Source organism: Colias croceus, chromosome 30 (assembly GCF_905220415.1).
Source record: "Colias croceus chromosome 30, ilColCroc2.1".
Classification (NCBI taxonomy): domain Eukaryota; kingdom Metazoa; phylum Arthropoda; class Insecta; order Lepidoptera; family Pieridae; genus Colias; species Colias croceus.
The window spans coordinates 1,741,541-1,767,662 of NC_059566.1; the positions used below are offsets into that span (position 1 = coordinate 1,741,541).

At 35.5% G+C, this 26,122-nt stretch overlaps 1 protein-coding gene across 1 annotated transcript; it reads left to right on the forward strand.

Annotated features, from left to right (window-relative positions):
• The first annotated feature begins 2,808 nt into the window (after nucleotides 1–2,808).
• Nucleotides 2,809–21,793, forward strand: LOC123704529 (uncharacterized protein PFB0765w-like). The gene is made up of 6 exons (XM_045652911.1): nucleotides 2,809–2,887; nucleotides 5,263–5,492; nucleotides 9,073–9,259; nucleotides 13,140–13,369; nucleotides 17,565–17,813; nucleotides 21,464–21,793. The coding sequence occupies exons 1-6, from the start codon at nucleotides 2,809–2,811 to the stop codon at nucleotides 21,791–21,793; spliced, it is 1,305 nt and encodes a 434-aa protein (XP_045508867.1).
• Nucleotides 21,794–26,122: the final 4,329 nt, after the last annotated feature.

The window sequence follows — 26,122 nt, forward strand, 5'->3', positions numbered from 1 at the left end:
CAGCCAACCGGCTTTTTAATTGATCAACAAGACCTCGTATTGCATGATCCATCTCCAGAATGGTAAGCTGTCACTTTCTAATAATAGCAATATCACTTTAGTGAATTCAGGCAATAAATGATGCAAGAAGGAAAGGTAACAGTCATTCAGACCTTCTTTTTTACACTTTTCTTCAGCATTGAGTTCATTAACGTCGCAACCTTCTGAAATAAAATCCCAAAGCACTGTACGACTGTGATTTGGTCCTTTAACCAAAAAATAATATTTAACAGCAGGTCAACTATACACTAATCGATCTACAGCTGGCAAAAGTGACAACCATTTTGTAGGAACATGTCTTAGCAGCTCTTTGTACTCGATTTGAGCAAATTCAAAACACTCCTTTAACTTTTTCGTTTTTAAAGCTGACGAAATAAATTCACTATAAATTTTCATGATGATGCTTTCTACGTCGACATCAAGACCATTTAAGGCATAGGTACTTTATGCAATTATTTATTATATGGCAGTAGTAATTAACTTTAAAAACGTGCGCGTTTTCCGTTTTTAGCTTTAGATACACCGAATTATATATGTCGTATTTCACTGAGGCATTATCTGCACTGTATGCACTGATTTGATTAATGCTGAGGCTAGATTCAGCAGTGATTTTTGTAAGGCATTGATATATATCGAAGTTTGTTTAGCCTGTGTCTTCATAAAAATCTAATAATTTTTGACATATACCTGTTTTGCTATCAAAATACTGAACAGCATATGGAAATGTGTTTATATTTCCCACGTTCTATGCAACTGAGCCTACTGAAAATAAAAAGGTTCTGTTAAATCTGAGAACAACTTTTCTTGTGAATAAGGTCCTAAAACACCGCGTGTGATTGCTGAGGCCTTAGTACGTCCACATGTCATTTTCGCACTTATTATTTATTTATTTGACACTTTGTTTTTATAAAATTTGTTTTTATAAAAACACACACATTGTTTTTATATAATATAAAAGTAAATAATAAATCACAAAGTTACAGCTTTAATATGTGTAACGGGTGGGCCTTATCACTTCAGAGTGATACTACCAGGTCGACTACCAGGCGACCCCTTAGGCTTATTTCACTATCTGGAAAAACTTTAAGCCTAAAGATAATAGAAGAGATATAATTGAGGATTTATTATAATTGGACTTTAAATGTAGTTTCTTTGAATTTACAGGTGAGATAACATATTTTAATTGGTAACATAATATTTGTATGTTAACTGTTGTGAAAACTTTTAAAATAAAAACCTTTAATTTACAGAGAAACAAATTGGTTTTCTTGAAAATTCCCAATGATATATTATCTAATAAAACGACATTTTCGTTAACCAAAAGATGGAATGGTTGCAGTTTGAATATACGATGTTAGCTTCATATGATGGCATATCTAATGTGTTAGCCATAACCTCAATTACTACAGAAGAAGGAAGTCTTACCTGATGATCTGAAACCGATGATTCATCATACATATATTGTTAAAATTCAAACACATTCTCAAAAATAAAAAACAGCATAAAGAAGAGGCATCGTCGAAAAATTTGGATAAAATTAGATGAAGATCAAAAGATATATAGATGAGGAAGGTAATATGCAATTTTTGGATCAATACTTGAAAGAAATGAGCATCATAAACCAAAAGACAAAGATGGTAATTTGTAAACTATATAAGAAAAATTAATAGAAACCACGAAGAAAGAAAATCAACATAACCTAAAAATCGAGTTTAAAATCCGTTAAATTTTTAATTTCTAAATTTACTACTCGCATAAAATCATAAACTAGAAAATTTACCCTTCAATTTCAAACGTTTACAGTTCCCACTTAAAGTAGCATTCATTGTCTATGACGATTAATAAATCACAAGGGCAAACTTTGAAGGTAGCGGGTATCTATGGTAACGGGGATACATTTAAACACGCCCTGTTTTTCCCATGGGCAGTAGTATCAAGCTATACGTAGCTTGCTACTGCTGCACGTGTATATAAATCCCAAAATCTACATATTTTCGGAAAATAATTTTATGAATAAGTCGCGTTTAAAATCCGTTAAAATCTTTAATTTTTAATTGAAGTGTAAGTTATTAAATAAATCATTTATTTACACTTAATAATTTTCCAAATCAAAGTGACCCCAGGCTACCAAGTTAGTAAAACTGTTTTTCAGAAGCCTGTATCTCCCATTTACAATTACACGGACACGCAGATATCAATGACAATATCAAAAATCAATTAAAAAAACGCAATTAACTAACTTATAAGTTATAACTGCATAGTATAAAACAAAGTCACTTTCTCTGTCCCTATGTCCCTTTGTATGCTTAAATCTTTAAAACTACGCAACGGATTTTGATGAGTTTTTTTTAATAGATAGAGTGATTCAAGAGGAAGGTTTTAGTATATAATTTATTAGGTTTTAGACAAAGCGGGCGAAGCCGCGGGCGGCAAGCTAGTAATAAATAAATAGAAAAGAAATAAGTTCGATCAGCAAAAAATAATTACTCATTAAATTAAAGCACGCCACAAACAAAATTCAAAATTATATCGCCACAATAAAGTGCAATGTGTTGACAATAATCACCATGCTATTGCAATTACACATGTTTGATGATTTCAGAGTGTGCGGAGCGTTAATTACAGGGCCACAAACTTAACTGACCCGGTGGCAAAAAATGGAACTACGTGCCGCCTTTTTGAAAAGTCACATTTTCACAGACTTTTCATACGGAATATTGTGTATTTAAATAAAAAGTTACTTATTAATTTTAATTTACACCATTGGCAATGACATTATTTTTACCCTTGCATCCGGGGAAATACTATTTAGCGGCACTAAAATCGACATCAGTGACACCATCACCGGGTCAGATAAGTTTGTGCTTAACGCTCTCCTGCGATAATAAACCGCATACAGGGAACATTCACCGAACATTTTGAAGGAGTATGTGGCGCAAAAGCGTCTTAACCGACAAAGGATTTAGTTTGTGCGAATAGAAGATAATCAAAGGACTTTCCACATTTGACTGAGGAAGAAATAATCTGTTGGAAGAAATGTTCGCACTGGGCACATACCAGTTGAAACGAGGACCTACTGTAGTGAACATTTACGCGAATGGCGTTTACATAATTGAAGTATATTAATTAAATGATTTGGCAGAATTTAATATCTCTAAAACAAATGTATTTTTGATGTTCAATCGCGACTAGGGAATGCAATCCCGATCCCGCGGGATCCCGATCTCGCGAGATCTCGTGTAATTTTTCGGGATCAATTACGACGCATCATATGACGAGATCCCGTTCGAGATTGGGCGGCAGTGGACAGCGACGCGAAAAAGTCCTTTTGCACGTATATCCACGTCCACGAGCTTAGACAAATTAGAATCTATACTCGGGTTTTTAATTAGACAAATTAAACTGACGTTTTCTGTGTTTTCAGTTTTTGATGAAAAGAAAATAGCGTTGTCGCAAAGTGAATGATTCAAAATCGGGAATGAATGAAATTGAATCGATCGTCTAGTGAATATTTAGTGTGTAACAATATAACACCAAATAAACACAACAATGACAACAAACACAACGTAATTTGTTACAATTAACGAAAAAATTAAGAAAACAGTAACGTAAACATCGTAAAAATAAAAATAAAAAAATTATTATAATTACATTATACTACTTAGTAACTTATATCTTATATAGCTTTATATATTACAATTAGAAATAATTATAGTTTGAAATGATGAACTATTCACACTCATTGTTCATTCATCTGATTGAATGAGAACTGAATTCCTCTCTATTACTTTAAATGTGGCAACATTATTTTACAAAGTGACATTAGCTGCTGTCAGTTTACTTTGTTTAATTAAAAATCCGAGTATACCATTAAAAAAGGAATGGATTTGTTTGAGTGTCGAGGAACAAGGGGGCGATTTTTGCAGTTTGCATATAATTGCTACGCCACGCTGTTGCCAACCAGCGTTGAGTCGGAGTGGGCATTCTCAGCAGCGGGGTACATTGCAACGGACATTAGATGCCGTTTAGCAGATGAAACTATTAATACCCTTTGTTTTTTAAGGAGTCATTTTCAAAATCAATCTTTTTCCTAATTCCCTTGAAATAAGCTTATTGTTTTGATTACCTAATTTACCTGCGTTAATTTCCTTACAACTTGATTATTATTTAGTTGGTAAGATTAAATAATGAAGGTTTTTATTTTCTTTCGAATACTTAATATGTTATTTTAGTTTACCACACTATCACATACAAGCTGTTTCAGTCATCTGAATTCAACATTTTTTTTTAATTAGACGGGATCCCGAAAATTCCGGGATCCCGCGGGATTGATATTTCTAATCCCGCGGGATCCCGAATTTGCAATCTCGAGTCGGGATTGCATTCCCTTTTCGCGACATGTGAGGGCGCGCGAGTATTGTGGCTACATACTAATTGACAGAGATCAAAGCGGAATCAGATCTATACAGTATTATTGTACCTATTTAACCGGAAGTCGTACTCTGGGAAGCTGAGCGCACATTTTGTCCGTAGTTTGGTACATGAGCTTTGCAAGACACGAAGGATTCAACCCCCCAGCCCAATATTTAGATTATTGTGGATATAGATTAAACTAAACATATATACAAACAGATACACATGCTTAAAAGTAAATTTTTGTTTTATAAATGTTAATCTCCTTTATTGTAATACAGATATGAATATAAACAACTTCTTTAATATTCCTTCACTCGTCTTATAACAGTTATTAATTGCAAAAAATATTATACACAAAGAAATAAAACTTGATGTGACTGTACAAAAACCCGGTTGATTTTATTTTATATATATTTTCCCGTTATGTATGTGTTATGATCTATTATAAAAACAATATCTCATGTGTATTGGTCCAACTCAAGTGTTCAGGCCCAACTTCCATAGTAAAATGCCCATTCTCTTTTCTATCCAACGTTGCTTTCATGACGGTGGCTTCATTTCTAATGGTTGGTACACTTCCCAAATAGCTTGAAAGGTTTCTTTAACGACCCCAGAAACAGTTCGGCTTCCTATCTGATAATCAAAGTGTAATTCTTCAAAATTACATCCAGTAGCTAGGAATCTGTTAAAGAAAAAGTAGTTTAATTTATAATATTTAAATAACAAAAAAAAAAGATATGGGTTATCAATAGTTAATTAATTAATCAATTTTAACATGTTCAATAATTATTTCTTTATATTTTATAGGTGCTGAACTAAAAAGAAAATGGACCAACATACGGGACTATAACCGAAAAGAAATTCAAAAACCAAAAAGGATACAGGCAGTGCAGCTAAAAAATCCAAAAAATATATCTACTGTGACTTACTATGCTTTCTTACATCTGTATTTGAAAACAGAAAATCTGAAGGCAACTATTCAAATGAAGATACAGATTGTACTCAACCACAACGACAGACAAATGAAGGAGAAGAAAGTATTGAACATTATGTCAATATTACAGAGGTGCCGATACAAACTTCACAAGTAGTTAAGGCACAGAAAAAAAAGAATGATGTCCCCTCACAGATATTATACATGTTACAAAAGAGACAGAAAGCTACAGCTACACCCAATGCTGACGAAGATGACACCAAATTTTTATTAAGTTTCCGAAGCTACACGAAAAAAAATGAGTCCTAACCAAAAAATAGATTTTCAGTTAGGAATGCTGCAATTAGTAAAGACAATTAATATGGGGAATTATCCATCTTCACAGTCTTCAAATTACTTATCTGTGATATCGACAAGCCAAGGACAAGCCCTCAATCCATCTATTTTTATTTTATTTTATTTATTTAGGTTATCCAACATCAGTCACAACAATAATAATTAGAGCTAGGGTACATAATATAACAAAAAAAAAGACAATTGTGACAAACATTTACAGGATAACACAACATGATTAATGAGTCAAGTCACTATGTGGTATACAAAGCAAAAAATAAATAAATAAAAAGTAAACAAAATCAAGATAATTCCTTTAAATACTTGCGGATTTTATTACAGCTGTCGTGAAAAATATCAATAGTTCCTACACTCCTGTACATCAAACCTTCATATTAGAATATTTCATCACCATCACCAACTTTACCACAAAATACGGCACATACGTAAATACCAAAATCATCCACCTGCAAATCATTTATTCTCTCATCAACCAAATGCCAATGCTAAGCCAAATTTGATTATACACTCAATTACTAATATGGCAATAGTTTCTCACAGGAATGAAACAGTCAACGAAATAAACAATTCAAATATCTGTATATTTGAATGCATCAACCAAAGTACCGGGTGAAGTTAAGTGCTATAAATCCGCTGCAAATATCCGCTATAAATAAATAGACACCGTCACTAACATCGAGGACGCAGTGCACTACCCCCAGGAATTTTTAAATTCTCTGAACCCCGCTGGGCTTCCACCTCATGAACTGTCGTTAAAAGTTGGCACGCCGATAATGCTTCTCAGAAATTTAAGACCCCCCAACATGTGTTCACGAGACTTCTTATAAAGGAGCTAAAAGATAATTTAATAGTTTCGAAGATTATCACCGGCCCTGCAGCTGGTGAATTAGCTCATATACCAAGAATACCCATGATCCATACCGATTTGCCTATACCCTTCAAAAGGCTCCAATTTCCAGTAAAAATTTATTTCGACACGATAAACAAATCCCAGGGCCAAACATTCAAATTAGTAGGAATTGAGTTACGAAAAGAATGTTTTACGCATGGGCAACTTTACGTTGCCCTATCCCGGGTCGGGGCTCCCGACCATCAGTATATTTTGTTACCAGAAATTAATATAATGTCAAATGTTGCGTATAGAGAAGCTCGACAATTTTAGCTTAAGTTTTCTATTCTAAAACAACGGGTTGCACTCCGGGACTTAACAACTAACATCCACACAAAGAAAATCTGTTCAGCCTGCGGATAGTGGCTGCTTCGTCGATGTAAGTGTCGGTGTCTGTGAATTGACCTGGTAATCATTTTGTTTGCTGACCGTGTCTTTCTTAAAAGTATAATAAAGTTATCAACTTTATTGCATTTGTTGAATTGCTCGAGCAAAAGTTTCGCGAATATTTCGATCTTAAAATAAATACTGACAATGTCAATGGTAACGAAATACTTAAACGTATTGAAGATTGTAAATTTGTTATGCCATATGCCATGAGTGTTTCCCGCTACATTATTTGAAAAAACTATATGTTCGATTCAGAATTTACAACAATATTAATAACTCAGGCCCCGGATAGAAAATCTATTATGTCTGGGACCGATCGGGCCGCTTGGGGCTCAATGGGTTAAAAGAAACAACAAATTATTAAAAAAATATATATTATAAAGAAAATTATTAGAGTAAGTAATTTGTAAAATATTCTTTTATACTGAATAATAAAACTATTTAACAAATGTTTTGTTTCATTTGTCTTAACCTATTGTGACAACCCTGCCAAAATAGGTAACCATTTTGCACGTTCTTAAGAAGCTTAAGTCTCTGTTCCGTTTTTCTACTCATGCGATCCTGCCGTCCGATCCGTGCGTGTAGATGCGATAAACTGGGTAAATTTAAAAATCAGGTCAAAACCGTGCTCAAGTCTAATCTACAAGTTCTATGCTAATTTAATCTTTAACTTCCATAGTTCTAGAGATAAGAGATACTTTACTGTTTATTAGACATAATTTATTGTTATACTGTGATGGAATGTTATGAATTTTATTTTATGTGATTGAATGTAATGTGGGTATATGGATGTGATATTTATCTGTACTATAATTTAGATTAAATTTATTTTATGACATGTATTTAAAAATAATAATTTTAATATTTTTTTGTCCCTCAACTGTGCTGTGTGCATACAATTAATTGGTTGGCATTTTACCGCAACATGTAATTAAATTTGTGTATAACCAGTCAAAATTGTCAGCTGTGGTGTGCACCTTAAGTAACCCCTTTTTGACATTATTTTAAAGAATTTTTGAAATCGGTCCAGTAATTTATGCGTGAAAACCATACATACATACATAATTACAAATCTTTCCTCTTTATAATATTAGTATGGATAAAACATGAAAGTATGTATTTGAAAATATAATCAATACTATTTTACATAAGTCTTTTATTTATTGCTCATACAATTTTTAGAAAAATAAATTGTTTCGATTGTAATATTGATGAAAAGTGGATATGATATAGGCTGTCTCCCAAATAATACATAAATTCAAATTCAAATCATTTATTGCATACCACTACATTTTTACATACATATTAGCAACCTTATGTAGGCAATGCAATACAATAGGTCATAATATAACATAGGGGAAAGTGGTCACCATTCGTACGCGGGGCACATTCGTACAGTCAGTATAATGCCGGCACTACACATAGGCCAACGCGTTGACAAGCGCGTTGGCACATGCACTTGTCCAATGTGTAGAACGGGCGTTCGCGCGCGTTGTGTGCGTAGACATATCGGTCGCCATGTTGCTAGCGGATTGACGCGCCACTCATACTACGGTGCATGAGCTGATAAGACGTGACACATTTTCGCGCGCGGTGTGTAAAATTTTTACGTAAACTTCGTTAGAAATTGTAAGTAGAATTGTTATGTTTTTGATAAAATGGTGATGGTTCATTAATGATAACATTGTTTATTTTGAGCTTTAATTGTTATATTTATAAAAACAAATTGGAATTTGTATAAAGCTTTATTTTAATTTTGTGTAAAGGCATGGGGTGCATTCGGACACCCAGACAGGGGGCACATTCGTACGCGTACGAATGCTCCAAAGTTGAAAATAGCGTTGAATAATTGGCGCATGTCGAATCCTGGCAAAACAATCAACATTTATAATATTCCTAAACTGGTAAAACTTGCATATTTTGAATCATTCACCGCAAAAAATATTACAAGTGGATTTGAAAAGCCAGGTATATGGCAGTTCAATGAAATGGCCTTCAGCGATGAAGATTTTGCTCCCATTAATGTAAAGAATTTAAAAGAATAGAACAGGAAAGGAAAGCCAGAGCCAAAGCAGTGAAACGTAGTTTAAAGGAACTTAATTCAGAACAAAAGAAAAAGAAAGCTAAGAAAATAGAAAGCAAAGATGATTCAAGTGAATCTGAAGGATCGCAATTTAGCTTGCGGGAGAGTTCAACATCTCCAGTTGATTTAGAAATGGACGAAGAGACTGATGATCGTAGTATCAATAACTATTTAAATGTGACACCAGAGAAAATCAAAGATAATTGTTATGTTTTGGTAAAATTTGAAAAAAAGACTTCTATTGTCTCTTGTCTCTATTATGTCGGAAAAGTTCTCTGTCATTATTCGGATACAGAGATGATATAAGTTTCTTCGGAAGAAACCGGGATTGTCATGGTCCTTCATTTTCCCTGATATAGAAGACATACATACTGTGTATATCAGCGATGTCGCCATGATTCTCCCTGATCCTCAACCACGAACGGGCTTTACATCCAGAATGGCTAGAATTCTTACTTTTACAGTGAATTTAAATAAATATGTATAATATGCAATAAGTTCCAAAGAACGCATTTTAAGTTTAAATTGTCAAAGACTGTACAACGGTGTTATCCAATGATTGCAAACACCTCATTTTGACTGATTGTAAAGCTTAGAATCGTTATAAGTAAACTAAGGATGAACAATTTTATTTTTTGTTATTTTTCCAAAGAAAGATTTATCGACTATGAGTCAAGTCACAAGTTATTAAGTTAGTTCTTTGATAAATTAATATTTTTATAATAAATAATAAAAAAATTCACATCTTTAATTGGCTTTTTAATTTCCTGTATGAATCTACCCCATGCCGTATGAAGGTACCCCACCTACTGTACGAACGTACCCCGTACGTGGGGTACGTTCGTACAAATATCTTATCATAGATAAATGGCTATAACCCTTTAACCTTTTGACATATAAGTTCAGAACTTTTTTATAACAAACTACAATATATTCGGTATACTTAGGTACATTAACTAGATAAATTCGACAATTAATCATAAAGTAAAAAAAAAATATCTAAAAACTGTACGAATGGTAATCACTTCCCCCTACCTACATTTAATTTTTATTGAATAAAACATAATAGGTATACATATCAAAATAGAAGAAATCGGAATATTTTTGGCGGAAAAGCAAAGGGATGTACCGGAACTTAAAAATCCTGAATGATCGTCTGATTTGGCTTTTTTAGTTGACATAACAAATCATTTCAATGTCTTGCAACACACGGCTTCAAGGCAAAAATCAACTGATATCCCAATTCCTAGCTCTACGCTCATGTATCGCCCTTTCAATGCAAGCTGACACTTTTCAGATCGCAATTGAATTCTGGAAATTACAACCAATTTCAGAATCATAAGAAAATGGCTTAAAAAATAAACAAAACTGCGATATATTCCAGTTATGTAGAAAAGCTGGATATTTTGATTCAATCTTTTCAAGACAGATTTTCGGAGTTTAAAAAAGCGAAACCTCTGTTGGACATATTCAGCAATTCAAGGCAAGAGTCAATAGCCTCTTTCTAGGCAGGCATCACTACTTACCATCAGATAGTGGTGCAGTCAAAGGCCTGGCTATTTTATATAAAAAAAAACCTCGTCAGGCGGTTGGTACTAATGCCGTGAGCCTTTCTGAGAGTGAAAATCATGTCCAAATAAACAACATCCTGATTTTTGGCATCTTGGTGATTACTGCTAGTTATTGTCACCCTAATATGCTTCAAGAAAATACAAAGGCATAAGAAGTGGGTTGGAGACAGGGTGAATTCAGAGTTTGTGCGAAGACTACGACCACGGATGTCAGGCAGGCGCTATAAGAATCAGAAAAATATATTGTTAAATACTGTTAATTAATATTATACACAAACTACATACAAGGTGTCCAAAAAGAGTATCGGATATTTGTTAGTTAAATAAAACAAAAACTACTTGAAATAAACAAACATGTTTATTGTTTTTTATTAGACTATAAAATGGAAATTTATTTGGAAAAGATGACGTTATCCAAATGGTGACCGTTGCGCTGCTGGCACTCTTCTAATCGGGAACGGAGATTAAGATGACTGAAGAAATATTGAAGGAATTTCCATCTACATGGGACCCAAGGACTATACACGAATGAATTAGAGCAAGAACAAAAAAGCCGAATGAGAGTTGCATTGATTACTTACTAATTATGAAAGCAATGGTTAAGTGCGGCAAATTAACTGACTACGTGACCGTGAAATACATAGTGAACGGTGTAATTGACGATAAATTCAATAAGATTATGCTATACGGAATAAGAACATATGCGGAGCTCAAAGAAAAGCTAAAAATTTCAAGTCAACAACGTCAGAAAGGGCTAGTGTGTTGGATATTTAAAAGCAACATAAATTGACAAAATCAAATGACGTTTACAGTGAATGACTGAAGACCGTACGGCACCGCAACTTCGAAATGAATCGACGAGGAAAGGCAAGTATGGAGTGTTTCGGTATTGAGAAGAAGAGACATGTCATGCATTAACATTGACACTCGAAAAAATAATAATAATAATTCTGACTAAAAAATGAATAAAAAACATGTACATGTGTATTTGATGGAAGTGGATTTATGATGCAATGACGTTAAAACTCTCGGACGCTGCATTGCAAAATGAAAGAGTGCAACTGCACACACTTCGGTGTTGTAGCCAATTGCTTTATGCTCGTGAGAACCGGCGTCACTTCACAAAAGTACGTGGATACATAAAGCTTACGTCGGTTTATCTTGAGTCGTCGCATATCTTGTACGAAAGTAAGGGGCACGTTGTGGTTCGACGCTGCGACGTTGCAGCGTCATATACCCACAGAGCGACTGTTGTAAAGATCTGCGTTAAAATTTTTGTGCAACAATCTGTCATTCCTGAAGTGCAATTTAGTGACAAAGTTTTATATAGTCTTGTTGTGCTTAGGCAAAGAAGCTAAGTTTTCCTTTTATCAGACTCTAACGAAAAACACGAAAGGTTGAAAGTACAATTGTAGAATTTCGAATTTCAGTTTCATGTATTGAAACCATACTTGGCATTAGGTCATCGCTCACTTTATAACTTTATAGGTGAGGTATAGGTAACTACTGCTATGTACGCAGGTAACCACTCATTGCCCGGTAAAACCGAAGCGATAACTACCATATTTAGATGTATTAATAACAGGATAACGATAACCCAGAAATTCTGGAAATTCCAGCCGATTAACGCGGTTATAATTACTTACCACAAAACTTTTCGGGTGCCAACCGAATATGTGACACGTGCGATCTTTCATGGCGGGTGCAGAAAGCATTGTGTGTTTGACGTTGTGCATCGCGTTGCACATTGCATTGCTAGTTGCGGATAAGCGAGATGTTTGATTAGCTTTGCAAGACACGAAGGATTCAACCCCCCAGCCCAATATTTAGATTATTGTGGATATAGATTAAACTAAACATATATACAAACAGATACACATGCTTAAAAGTAAATTTTTGTTTTATAAATGTTAATCTCCTTTATTGTAATACAGATATGAATATAAACAACTTCTTTAATATTCCTTCACTCGTCTTATAACAGTTATTAATTGCAAAAAATATTATACACAAAGAAATAAAACTTGATGTGACTGTACAAAAACCCGGTTGATTTTATTTTATATATATTTTCCCGTTATGTATGTGTTATGATCTATTATAAAAACAATATCTCATGTGTATTGGTCCAACTCAAGTGTTCAGGCCCAACTTCCATAGTAAAATGCCCATTCTCTTTTCTATCCAACGTTGCTTTCATGACGGTGGCTTCATTTCTAATGGTTGGTACACTTCCCAAATAGCTTGAAAGGTTTCTTTAACGACCCCAGAAACAGTTCGGCTTCCTATCTGATAATCAAAGTGTAATTCTTCAAAATTACATCCAGTAGCTAGGAATCTGTTAAAGAAAAAGTAGTTTAATTTATAATATTTAAATAACAAAAAAAAAAGATATGGGTTATCAATAGTTAATTAATTAATCAATTTTAACATGTTCAATAATTATTTCTTTATATTTTATAGGTGCTGAACTAAAAAGAAAATGGACCAACATACGGGACTATAACCGAAAAGAAATTCAAAAACCAAAAAGGATACAGGCAGTGCAGCTAAAAAATCCAAAAAATATATCTACTGTGACTTACTATGCTTTCTTACATCTGTATTTGAAAACAGAAAATCTGAAGGCAACTATTCAAATGAAGATACAGATTGTACTCAACCACAACGACAGACAAATGAAGGAGAAGAAAGTATTGAACATTATGTCAATATTACAGAGGTGCCGATACAAACTTCACAAGTAGTTAAGGCACAGAAAAAAAAGAATGATGTCCCCTCACAGATATTATACATGTTACAAAAGAGACAGAAAGCTACAGCTACACCCAATGCTGACGAAGATGACACCAAATTTTTATTAAGTTTCCGAAGCTACACGAAAAAAAATGAGTCCTAACCAAAAAATAGATTTTCAGTTAGGAATGCTGCAATTAGTAAAGACAATTAATATGGGGAATTATCCATCTTCACAGTCTTCAAATTACTTATCTGTGATATCGACAAGCCAAGGACAAGCCCTCAATCCATCTATTTTTATTTTATTTTATTTATTTAGGTTATCCAACATCAGTCACAACAATAATAATTAGAGCTAGGGTACATAATATAACAAAAAAAAAGACAATTGTGACAAACATTTACAGGATAACACAACATGATTAATGAGTCAAGTCACTATGTGGTATACAAAGCAAAAAATAAATAAATAAAAAGTAAACAAAATCAAGATAATTCCTTTAAATACTTGCGGATTTTATTACAGCTGTCGTGAAAAATATCAATAGTTCCTACACTCCTGTACATCAAACCTTCATATTAGAATATTTCATCACCATCACCAACTTTACCACAAAATACGGCACATACGTAAATACCAAAATCATCCACCTGCAAATCATTTATTCTCTCATCAACCAAATGCCAATGCTAAGCCAAATTTGATTATACACTCAATTACTAATATGGCAATAGTTTCTCACAGGAATGAAACAGTCAACGAAATAAACAATTCAAATATCTGTATATTTGAATGCATCAACCAAAGTACCGGGTGAAGTTAAGTGCTATAAATCCGCTGCAAATATCCGCTATAAATAAATAGACACCGTCACTAACATCGAGGACGCAGTGCACTACCCCCAGGAATTTTTAAATTCTCTGAACCCCGCTGGGCTTCCACCTCATGAACTGTCGTTAAAAGTTGGCACGCCGATAATGCTTCTCAGAAATTTAAGACCCCCCAACATGTGTTCACGAGACTTCTTATAAAGGAGCTAAAAGATAATTTAATAGTTTCGAAGATTATCACCGGCCCTGCAGCTGGTGAATTAGCTCATATACCAAGAATACCCATGATCCATACCGATTTGCCTATACCCTTCAAAAGGCTCCAATTTCCAGTAAAAATTTATTTCGACACGATAAACAAATCCCAGGGCCAAACATTCAAATTAGTAGGAATTGAGTTACGAAAAGAATGTTTTACGCATGGGCAACTTTACGTTGCCCTATCCCGGGTCGGGGCTCCCGACCATCAGTATATTTTGTTACCAGAAATTAATATAATGTCAAATGTTGCGTATAGAGAAGCTCGACAATTTTAGCTTAAGTTTTCTATTCTAAAACAACGGGTTGCACTCCGGGACTTAACAACTAACATCCACACAAAGAAAATCTGTTCAGCCTGCGGATAGTGGCTGCTTCGTCGATGTAAGTGTCGGTGTCTGTGAATTGACCTGGTAATCATTTTGTTTGCTGACCGTGTCTTTCTTAAAAGTATAATAAAGTTATCAACTTTATTGCATTTGTTGAATTGCTCGAGCAAAAGTTTCGCGAATATTTCGATCTTAAAATAAATACTGACAATGTCAATGGTAACGAAATACTTAAACGTATTGAAGATTGTAAATTTGTTATGCCATATGCCATGAGTGTTTCCCGCTACATTATTTGAAAAAACTATATGTTCGATTCAGAATTTACAACAATATTAATAACTCAGGCCCCGGATAGAAAATCTATTATGTCTGGGACCGATCGGGCCGCTTGGGGCTCAATGGGTTAAAAGAAACAACAAATTATTAAAAAAATATATATTATAAAGAAAATTATTAGAGTAAGTAATTTGTAAAATATTCTTTTATACTGAATAATAAAACTATTTAACAAATGTTTTGTTTCATTTGTCTTAACCTATTGTGACAACCCTGCCAAAATAGGTAACCATTTTGCACGTTCTTAAGAAGCTTAAGTCTCTGTTCCGTTTTTCTACTCATGCGATCCTGCCGTCCGATCCGTGCGTGTAGATGCGATAAACTGGGTAAATTTAAAAATCAGGTCAAAACCGTGCTCAAGTCTAATCTACAAGTTCTATGCTAATTTAATCTTTAACTTCCATAGTTCTAGAGATAAGAGATACTTTACTGTTTATTAGACATAATTTATTGTTATACTGTGATGGAATGTTATGAATTTTATTTTATGTGATTGAATGTAATGTGGGTATATGGATGTGATATTTATCTGTACTATAATTTAGATTAAATTTATTTTATGACATGTATTTAAAAATAATAATTTTAATATTTTTTTGTCCCTCAACTGTGCTGTGTGCATACAATTAATTGGTTGGCATTTTACCGCAACATGTAATTAAATTTGTGTATAACCAGTCAAAATTGTCAGCTGTGGTGTGCACCTTAAGTAACCCCTTTTTGACATTATTTTAAAGAATTTTTGAAATCGGTCCAGTAATTTATGCGTGAAAACCATACATACATACATAATTACAAATCTTTCCTCTTTATAATATTAGTATGGATAAAACATGAAAGTATGTATTTGAAAATATAATCAATACTATTTTACATAAGTCTTTTATTTATTGCTCATACAATTTTTAGAAAAATAAATTGTTTCGATTGTAATATTGATGAAAAGTGGATATGATATAGGCTGTCTCCCAAATAATACATAAATTCAAATTCAAATCATTTATTGCATACCACTACATTTTTACATACATATTAGCAACCTTATGTAGGCAATGCAATACAATAGGTCATAATATAACATAGGGGAAAGTGGTCACCATTCGTACGCGGGGCACATTCGTACAGTCAGTATAATGCCGGCACTACACATAGGCCAACGCGTTGACAAGCGCGTTGGCACATGCACTTGTCCAATGTGTAGAACGGGCGTTCGCGCGCTGGTGGTAGGTATTTGAACGTTGGCCAGCGCGCTTGCGAGCTTGCCGCGCGGTGTCGGAAACATCAAAGGACACTTGTCGCAAGCTTGGCGCACCATCCACACATTAGCCGCGCGATCAGTTTGACTGTAGCAGCGATCAGGAGTGCACGTTTTTTTCTTGCGGCGAATTAACACCTAACTTGACAAAATGGCGAACAATATGAGTAACGAGGAAACATTTAAATTTATTGAGCTCTATCAGAGTTAAAACTGCCTGAGGAACCCAAAAAATAAGTACCATAAAAATAAAAATGTTGTATGTATTAAAAGTGCCAAATAAATAAGGTTCTTGGACATGCCGTTTTCCTCACAATGTTTTACTTCACAAAGAGCATCCTACTTTAATATTATTTTAATATTATAAATGTGAAAGTGTGTTTATTTCTTTGTTTGTTACATCCATTTTGAATCCGTCCGCACATTGGCTCGAACCAAACCATACTGAACGACCTTCCAATGTGTGGATTACTCACAAGCGCGTTTGCAAGCGCACCGCCAGCGCGCTGGCGAATGCGCTGGCCTATGTGTAGAGGCGACATAACAGAAATACTAAACGGCGCACAAACACGCCTTTGCCTGTGTGCGTAGACATATCGGTCGCCATGTTGCTAGCGGATTGACGCGCCACTCATACTACGGTGCATGAGCTGATAAGACGTGACACATTTTCGCGCGCGGTGTGTAAAATTTTTACGTAAACTTCGTTAGAAATTGTAAGTAGAATTGTTATGTTTTTGATAAAATGGTGATGGTTCATTAATGATAACATTGTTTATTTTGAGCTTTAATTGTTATATTTATAAAAACAAATTGGAATTTGTATAAAGCTTTATTTTAATTTTGTGTAAAGGCATGGGGTGCATTCGGACACCCAGACAGGGGGCACATTCGTACGCGTACGAATGCTCCAAAGTTGAAAATAGCGTTGAATAATTGGCGCATGTCGAATCCTGGCAAAACAATCAACATTTATAATATTCCTAAACTGGTAAAACTTGCATATTTTGAATCATTCACCGCAAAAAATATTACAAGTGGATTTGAAAAGCCAGGTATATGGCAGTTCAATGAAATGGCCTTCAGCGATGAAGATTTTGCTCCCATTAATGTAAAGAATTTAAAAGAATAGAACAGGAAAGGAAAGCCAGAGCCAAAGCAGTGAAACGTAGTTTAAAGGAACTTAATTCAGAACAAAAGAAAAAGAAAGCTAAGAAAATAGAAAGCAAAGATGATTCAAGTGAATCTGAAGGATCGCAATTTAGCTTGCGGGAGAGTTCAACATCTCCAGTTGATTTAGAAATGGACGAAGAGACTGATGATCGTAGTATCAATAACTATTTAAATGTGACACCAGAGAAAATCAAAGATAATTGTTATGTTTTGGTAAAATTTGAAAAAAAGACTTCTATTGTCTCTTGTCTCTATTATGTCGGAAAAGTTCTCTGTCATTATTCGGATACAGAGATGATATAAGTTTCTTCGGAAGAAACCGGGATTGTCATGGTCCTTCATTTTCCCTGATATAGAAGACATACATACTGTGTATATCAGCGATGTCGCCATGATTCTCCCTGATCCTCAACCACGAACGGGCTTTACATCCAGAATGGCTAGAATTCTTACTTTTACAGTGAATTTAAATAAATATGTATAATATGCAATAAGTTCCAAAGAACGCATTTTAAGTTTAAATTGTCAAAGACTGTACAACGGTGTTATCCAATGATTGCAAACACCTCATTTTGACTGATTGTAAAGCTTAGAATCGTTATAAGTAAACTAAGGATGAACAATTTTATTTTTTGTTATTTTTCCAAAGAAAGATTTATCGACTATGAGTCAAGTCACAAGTTATTAAGTTAGTTCTTTGATAAATTAATATTTTTATAATAAATAATAAAAAAATTCACATCTTTAATTGGCTTTTTAATTTCCTGTATGAATCTACCCCATGCCGTATGAAGGTACCCCACCTACTGTACGAACGTACCCCGTACGTGGGGTACGTTCGTACAAATATCTTATCATAGATAAATGGCTATAACCCTTTAACCTTTTGACATATAAGTTCAGAACTTTTTTATAACAAACTACAATATATTCGGTATACTTAGGTACATTAACTAGATAAATTCGACAATTAATCATAAAGTAAAAAAAAAATATCTAAAAACTGTACGAATGGTAATCACTTCCCCCTACCTACATTTAATTTTTATTGAATAAAACATAATAGGTATACATATCAAAATAGAAGAAATCGGAATATTTTTGGCGGAAAAGCAAAGGGATGTACCGGAACTTAAAAATCCTGAATGATCGTCTGATTTGGCTTTTTTAGTTGACATAACAAATCATTTCAATGTCTTGCAACACACGGCTTCAAGGCAAAAATCAACTGATATCCCAATTCCTAGCTCTACGCTCATGTATCGCCCTTTCAATGCAAGCTGACACTTTTCAGATCGCAATTGAATTCTGGAAATTACAACCAATTTCAGAATCATAAGAAAATGGCTTAAAAAATAAACAAAACTGCGATATATTCCAGTTATGTAGAAAAGCTGGATATTTTGATTCAATCTTTTCAAGACAGATTTTCGGAGTTTAAAAAAGCGAAACCTCTGTTGGACATATTCAGCAATTCAAGGCAAGAGTCAATAGCCTCTTTCTAGGCAGGCATCACTACTTACCATCAGATAGTGGTGCAGTCAAAGGCCTGGCTATTTTATATAAAAAAAAACCTCGTCAGGCGGTTGGTACTAATGCCGTGAGCCTTTCTGAGAGTGAAAATCATGTCCAAATAAACAACATCCTGATTTTTGGCATCTTGGTGATTACTGCTAGTTATTGTCACCCTAATATGCTTCAAGAAAATACAAAGGCATAAGAAGTGGGTTGGAGACAGGGTGAATTCAGAGTTTGTGCGAAGACTACGACCACGGATGTCAGGCAGGCGCTATAAGAATCAGAAAAATATATTGTTAAATACTGTTAATTAATATTATACACAAACTACATACAAGGTGTCCAAAAAGAGTATCGGATATTTGTTAGTTAAATAAAACAAAAACTACTTGAAATAAACAAACATGTTTATTGTTTTTTATTAGACTATAAAATGGAAATTTATTTGGAAAAGATGACGTTATCCAAATGGTGACCGTTGCGCTGCTGGCACTCTTCTAATCGGGAACGGAGATTAAGATGACTGAAGAAATATTGAAGGAATTTCCATCTACATGGGACCCAAGGACTATACACGAATGAATTAGAGCAAGAACAAAAAAGCCGAATGAGAGTTGCATTGATTACTTACTAATTATGAAAGCAATGGTTAAGTGCGGCAAATTAACTGACTACGTGACCGTGAAATACATAGTGAACGGTGTAATTGACGATAAATTCAATAAGATTATGCTATACGGAATAAGAACATATGCGGAGCTCAAAGAAAAGCTAAAAATTTCAAGTCAACAACGTCAGAAAGGGCTAGTGTGTTGGATATTTAAAAGCAACATAAATTGACAAAATCAAATGACGTTTACAGTGAATGACTGAAGACCGTACGGCACCGCAACTTCGAAATGAATCGACGAGGAAAGGCAAGTATGGAGTGTTTCGGTATTGAGAAGAAGAGACATGTCATGCATTAACATTGACACTCGAAAAAATAATAATAATAATTCTGACTAAAAAATGAATAAAAAACATGTACATGTGTATTTGATGGAAGTGGATTTATGATGCAATGACGTTAAAACTCTCGGACGCTGCATTGCAAAATGAAAGAGTGCAACTGCACACACTTCGGTGTTGTAGCCAATTGCTTTATGCTCGTGAGAACCGGCGTCACTTCACAAAAGTACGTGGATACATAAAGCTTACGTCGGTTTATCTTGAGTCGTCGCATATCTTGTACGAAAGTAAGGGGCACGTTGTGGTTCGACGCTGCGACGTTGCAGCGTCATATACCCACAGAGCGACTGTTGTAAAGATCTGCGTTAAAATTTTTGTGCAACAATCTGTCATTCCTGAAGTGCAATTTAGTGACAAAGTTTTATATAGTCTTGTTGTGCTTAGGCAAAGAAGCTAAGTTTTCCTTTTATCAGACTCTAACGAAAAACACGAAAGGTTGAAAGTACAATTGTAGAATTTCGAATTTCAGTTTCATGTATTGAAACCATACTTGGCATTAGGTCATCGCTCACTTTATAACTTTATAGGTGAGGTATAGGTAACTACTGCTATGTACGCAGGTAACCACTCATTGCCCGGTAAAACCGAAGCGATAACTACCATATTTAGATGTATTAATAACAGGATAACGATAACCCAGAAATTCTGGAAATTCCAGCCGATTAACGCGGTTATAATTACTTACCACAAAACTTTTCGGGTGCCAACCGAATATGTGACACGTGCGATCTTTCATGGCGGGTGCAGAAAGCATTGTGTGTTTGACGTTGTGCATCGCGTTGCACATTGCATTGCTAGTTGCGGATAAGCGAGATGTTTGATGGATCTTGACAAGTTGTTATACTTGAATGGTAGCTTAGCTCTGATGTTTCTGGCAAGCCTTAACCACCTAGACTAAAAATTATTTATGCTGAATCGACAGATGCATACAGAAAGTTCATGCAATCGTACATTCTTGGAACATGAAACCTCAGCAGGCAAACATGTTTTTTTCCTGAAACATTATATTCACCTAATTTGAAACGGACGAATGTGTGTATGTGTATGTGCGTGGGTGTGCGTTATACTCTATGTGCCTATGGGGATTAACAAATATGGAAACGGTGACATACTCATTGTTATAATTATGAGTTCACCTCCCTACTGGGAATTTCCGTGCGGAAAACAATTAAACTTAATGACGTATGCCCACACCTAATGTGTGATATCGGATCTTTGGAGAAATTACTATAAAAACGGAATAAGCAATGCGGGGCTATAACAGTCTGGCTTCAGCTTTTTCACGCAACACACGATTATGTTCGAGTTTAAACAAACCTCTGGGTGCCCTACAGATCGACGAGGCCCATCTCGCTAATTCAGACGTGACCAACAATCAGCAAAGACCTTTCAATATGTGGTCATTCGGCAACAGTGGCAAGCGCCAAGAAGAGAAGCGCGAACGTGAACGCAAAGAACAAGAGGAGAGGCGCGAGCGCGAGCGTAAAGAACAAGAAGCAAGGCGCGAACGAGAGCGTAAAGAACAAGAAGAAAAGAGAGAACGTGATCGTAAGAAACGCGAAGACGACGAGAAAAAAGCACAGATGATCCTCGAAGCGAGACGTGGAATGGAGGAGCAACGTTTGCGGGAAGAGCACCGTCGGACCACGGGTAAATGGTTCTAGGAGTGCATCGGAGATGTAGGCCGCTTCATAGTCCGTGCTACGTGCTAATCTGACTACAGATAAGTGTAGTGTATTGTGCGAGGGACTCATGTGCATAAGTGCAATATAAATTTCATTTTGTAGTGTTCTGTATAACGTTTTTACAATGTATTCACTAATTCAAATCGAAAACTTGACTCTGTGTTTCTTCGGTCTGACATGTATTTCTAGCTTATACATCGAACGTATTGCATTGTGTGAGGGCCTTATGTATCCAAATGCACTCAATATTTATATCTGTATTCTTGTCAACTATCTTTGTACTGTGTTTTTGCTATGAAATAAAAAAACTATCCTCGATTTATATTTTTTATTTATCCCTTAGACATGTATGCCTAGCTTACAGCATCAGGGAACATCTGGAAGGCTACTCGATGTTACTCGTTGTACTAGGAACCACCGTCTATGCAACTCTCTTTTATTGCCAGCCGAGCTTCTGTATAAGTTGAAGTTTTCACGCGTTCTATTAATTAGACAATCTACACTTAGGCTTTGACGTTGTACATCGCGTTGCACATCGCATTGCTAGTTGCGGATAAGCGAGATGTTTGATGGATCTTGACAAGTTGTTATACTTGAATGGTAGCTCAGCCCTGATGTTTCGGGCAAGCCTTAACCACCTAGACTAAAAATTATTTATGCTGAATCGACAGATGCATACAGAAATTTCATACAATGGTACACTCTTGGAACATGAAACCTCAACAGGCAAACATGTTTTTTTTTCCTGAAACATTACATTTCCCTTATCTGTAATTGGACGAATATGTGCGTGAACGCGCGTCATACCCAATATGTGTTTCATGATTATCTAAAATCGAAATGCTGATATCCTTATTATTATAATTATCGATTCAATGAACTTTATGACGTATGCCTACACCCAATGTGGGATATGGGGTTTTTAGGGAAATTACTATAAAAACGGAATAAGCAATGCGGGGCTATAACAGTCTGGCTTCAGCTTTTTCACGCAACACACGTTTGTGTTCAAGTTTAAACAAACCTCTGGGTGCCCTACTGATCGACGAGGCCCATCTCGCTAATTCAGACGTGACCAGCAATCAGCAAAGACTTTTCAATATGTGGCCATTTCGCAACAGTAGCAAGCGCCGAGAAGAGAAGCGCGAACGTGAACGCAAAGAACAAGAGAAGAAGCTCGAGCGCGCGTTTAAGGAACTAGAAGCGAGGCGCGAACGAGAGCGTAAAGAACAAGAAGAAAAGACAGAACGTGATCGTAAGAACCGCGAAGACAGAGAGAAAAGCGCACTGTTCATTCTCGAAGCGAGAGGTGGAATGGAGGAGCAACGTTTGCGTCAGACCACGGGCGAGTAGTCCGACGGTGCTTCGAAGATGTAGAGGCTGCTTCATAGTCCGTGCTACGTGCTAATCTGACTACAGATAAGTGTAGTGTATTGTGCGAGGGACTCATGTGCATAAGTGCAATATAAATTTCATTTTGTAGTGTTCTGTATAACGTTTTTATAATGTATTCACTAATTCAAATCGAAAACTTGACTCTGTATTCCTTCGGTCTGATATGTATTTCTAGCTTATACATCGAACGTATTGCATTGTGTGAGGGCCTTATGTATCCAAATGCACTCAATATTTATATCTGTATTCTTGTCAACTATCTTTGTACTGTGTTTTTGCTATGAAATAAAAAAACTATCCTCGATTTATATTTTTTATTTATTCCTTAGACATGTATGCCTAGCTTACATGTGATTTACCACAGCATCGGGGAACACCTGGAAGGCTACTCGATGTTACTCGTTGTACTAAGAACCACCGTCTATGCAACTCTCTTTTATTGCCAGCAGAGCTTCTGTATAAGTTGAAGTTTTCACGAGTTCTATTAATTAGACAATCTACACTTAGGCTTTATTCTTGGCAGAGTTGGCTAAGTAGGCTAGGCAATGCGCTCAGTAAAAATGTGAGTCGACGATTCGAACGACAAGGGTAAGTATCAAGAGTGAGTATATGGCAAACTTACTTCCTAACATGAATACACGTACGATACACCGTACGACATGCATAAAGTTTCAATGTTAATGCATCACGAGTCCCTCTTTTCTCAATACAGAAACACCATACTTGCCTTCGCTCGACGATTCATTTTGAAGTTACGCTGCGTACAGTCTATTGTCATGTACTGTACCTGTCATCTTATGTCGTAAAACGTCATTTCACAGATCATACGTGAAGGTGCTGATTGAATGTGAATAATTATTCTAGCATTTTACCCGCGGCTCCACCCGCGCGGACTTCTCGTTACATATATCGGAGTCAATTAAATTAATCATCCTTTTTTTAAATAAAAAACAGCAAACGTGTGAAGTTCTATTTTATTTTCCTTCTATGAACTGAAAATATAACTTGTAAAAACGGGATGAATAGCGACCAGCTTAATGCAAAAAATAACCTAGAAAAATGCTGAAGTAGATAATTAAAATGGGTGGTATTCATCAAGTATGGCGACACCTGTAACATGCTGTCAAATTACGTCAGTCTTCGTTCGGAGCGCGATGGAGTCGGATCACAACAACGACGACATTCCGGCCCAGCCGCAACTGCCATCACCGTCGAAAACGCAGGATATTTCTCCAGATGAAGAATTCATCTTATGCTGGCCATACACCATACTTCCTATCGTCCATTCGGCATGCTGCTACCGATTGGATCAGTTAGAACTGACCATGTGTGGGAGTGGATTGGCATTATTTGGCATGATAGTTATACTTGACGGAACAATCGAATTTCGATTCTTTTGGCTTGATCATGGCGATTGGATTATGTCGATTGGACCGTGTATGGCGGTATGCGATCGTCACTTCAGTCTGGATCAAGATTTTTCGTCCAAGCTGAAGCGTAGGCGCTTCGCTCGCTTGGTCGATAAATATGAAAGTATATGGATGTTTAGATGTCAACGGTTACGGATTTGGATAAGATTTGTTTGGGAGATAGATGAAGTACCAGATTACTTAACACATTGGGTACTTCTCATTAAATAGGTATTTATATATAACAACAATTTTCTCGGCATATAATCCTTTTTTTGTTTCATTTTTACGAATATACGCCCAAAACGGCTAAAACATCGTCGTCTGTCACCGGTGACGCCATGGCTTCAACTGAACGTTGCTGCCGATTGGACAATTCAAACGTTGTGTGTGTGGTCTCTATGAACAAACTGCAGATTGGATCAAGCTGCAGCGTCATGCCGATTGGACAATAGAAAGTATGGTGTATGGCCAGCATTAACTCTCGAAACTTTGCCAGAATTGTGAGATAAGAAATGCAGTGATTACATGAATAAGTACAAACGAAGAACTGGATATAAGAAGCTCCTAAAAATTTTGATTAAAATAAAACCACGTGCCACTATCGACGACGTAAAGAAATTAATAGTCTGCGGTCAAATTATAGAAGAGAATTAAAAAAGATCATCACTTCGAAAAGGTCAGGTGCTGGTACGAGTGAAGTTTATATTCCAAAATCGTGAACATTTAAGTAAAAGACGTGTCGTTCCGTTCCGCTTGAACGGTTCGTGCATAAACAAATAGATGCATGCCATAATGCACCTTATTTCGAATGGAAGAAGATATAATTATAGACAGAATTGACCATAATAACACTTTAATACAACAAAATAATCAGGATTCCGGGAATTATTTAATAGAAATTAAATGAATGAATTTGAAGAGACTAGTTCGCGATCAAATCAAATCAACTATAGCTAGTGATAATATAATCTATTATATTAAATGAATCGCAAAATGTGTTGTCTAGCGCATAACTCGAAAACGGCTGATCCGATTTCGTTAATTTTTATTGCGCTTCAAGCTTCTGCTTGCACACACATTTAAAAGAATTATACGTCTCTGTGGTGATGTAATTAATGCGTATTACGAACGAATGGATTTTGAAGAATTGTCTTGTACATATGAATGCTCTTGGGGCTTTGTTAAAAATAATCCAATATTATTTACAACGGCTAGGGAATTGTATGGTAATTTGCGTCATCCCAATAGACTGGTACTTGACCACAGACTAAGGAAATGTCTGGGAATATAAGTAGATATTGTATGTCCCCACTCTGGAAAAACTCATGATGGAAATACTGCTCGTCAACTTTTCGCTAATGAGGAAAGACGCGGAATATTTGCTGAAATACTTGGAATAAGTAGACGTCTTGTATATGACATACTCGTCATTTTAGTGGCTATTTACTGTGGTCTACCGATAAACTCATTGAAGTTCGTTACTTTTTGCAGAAATTTAGCC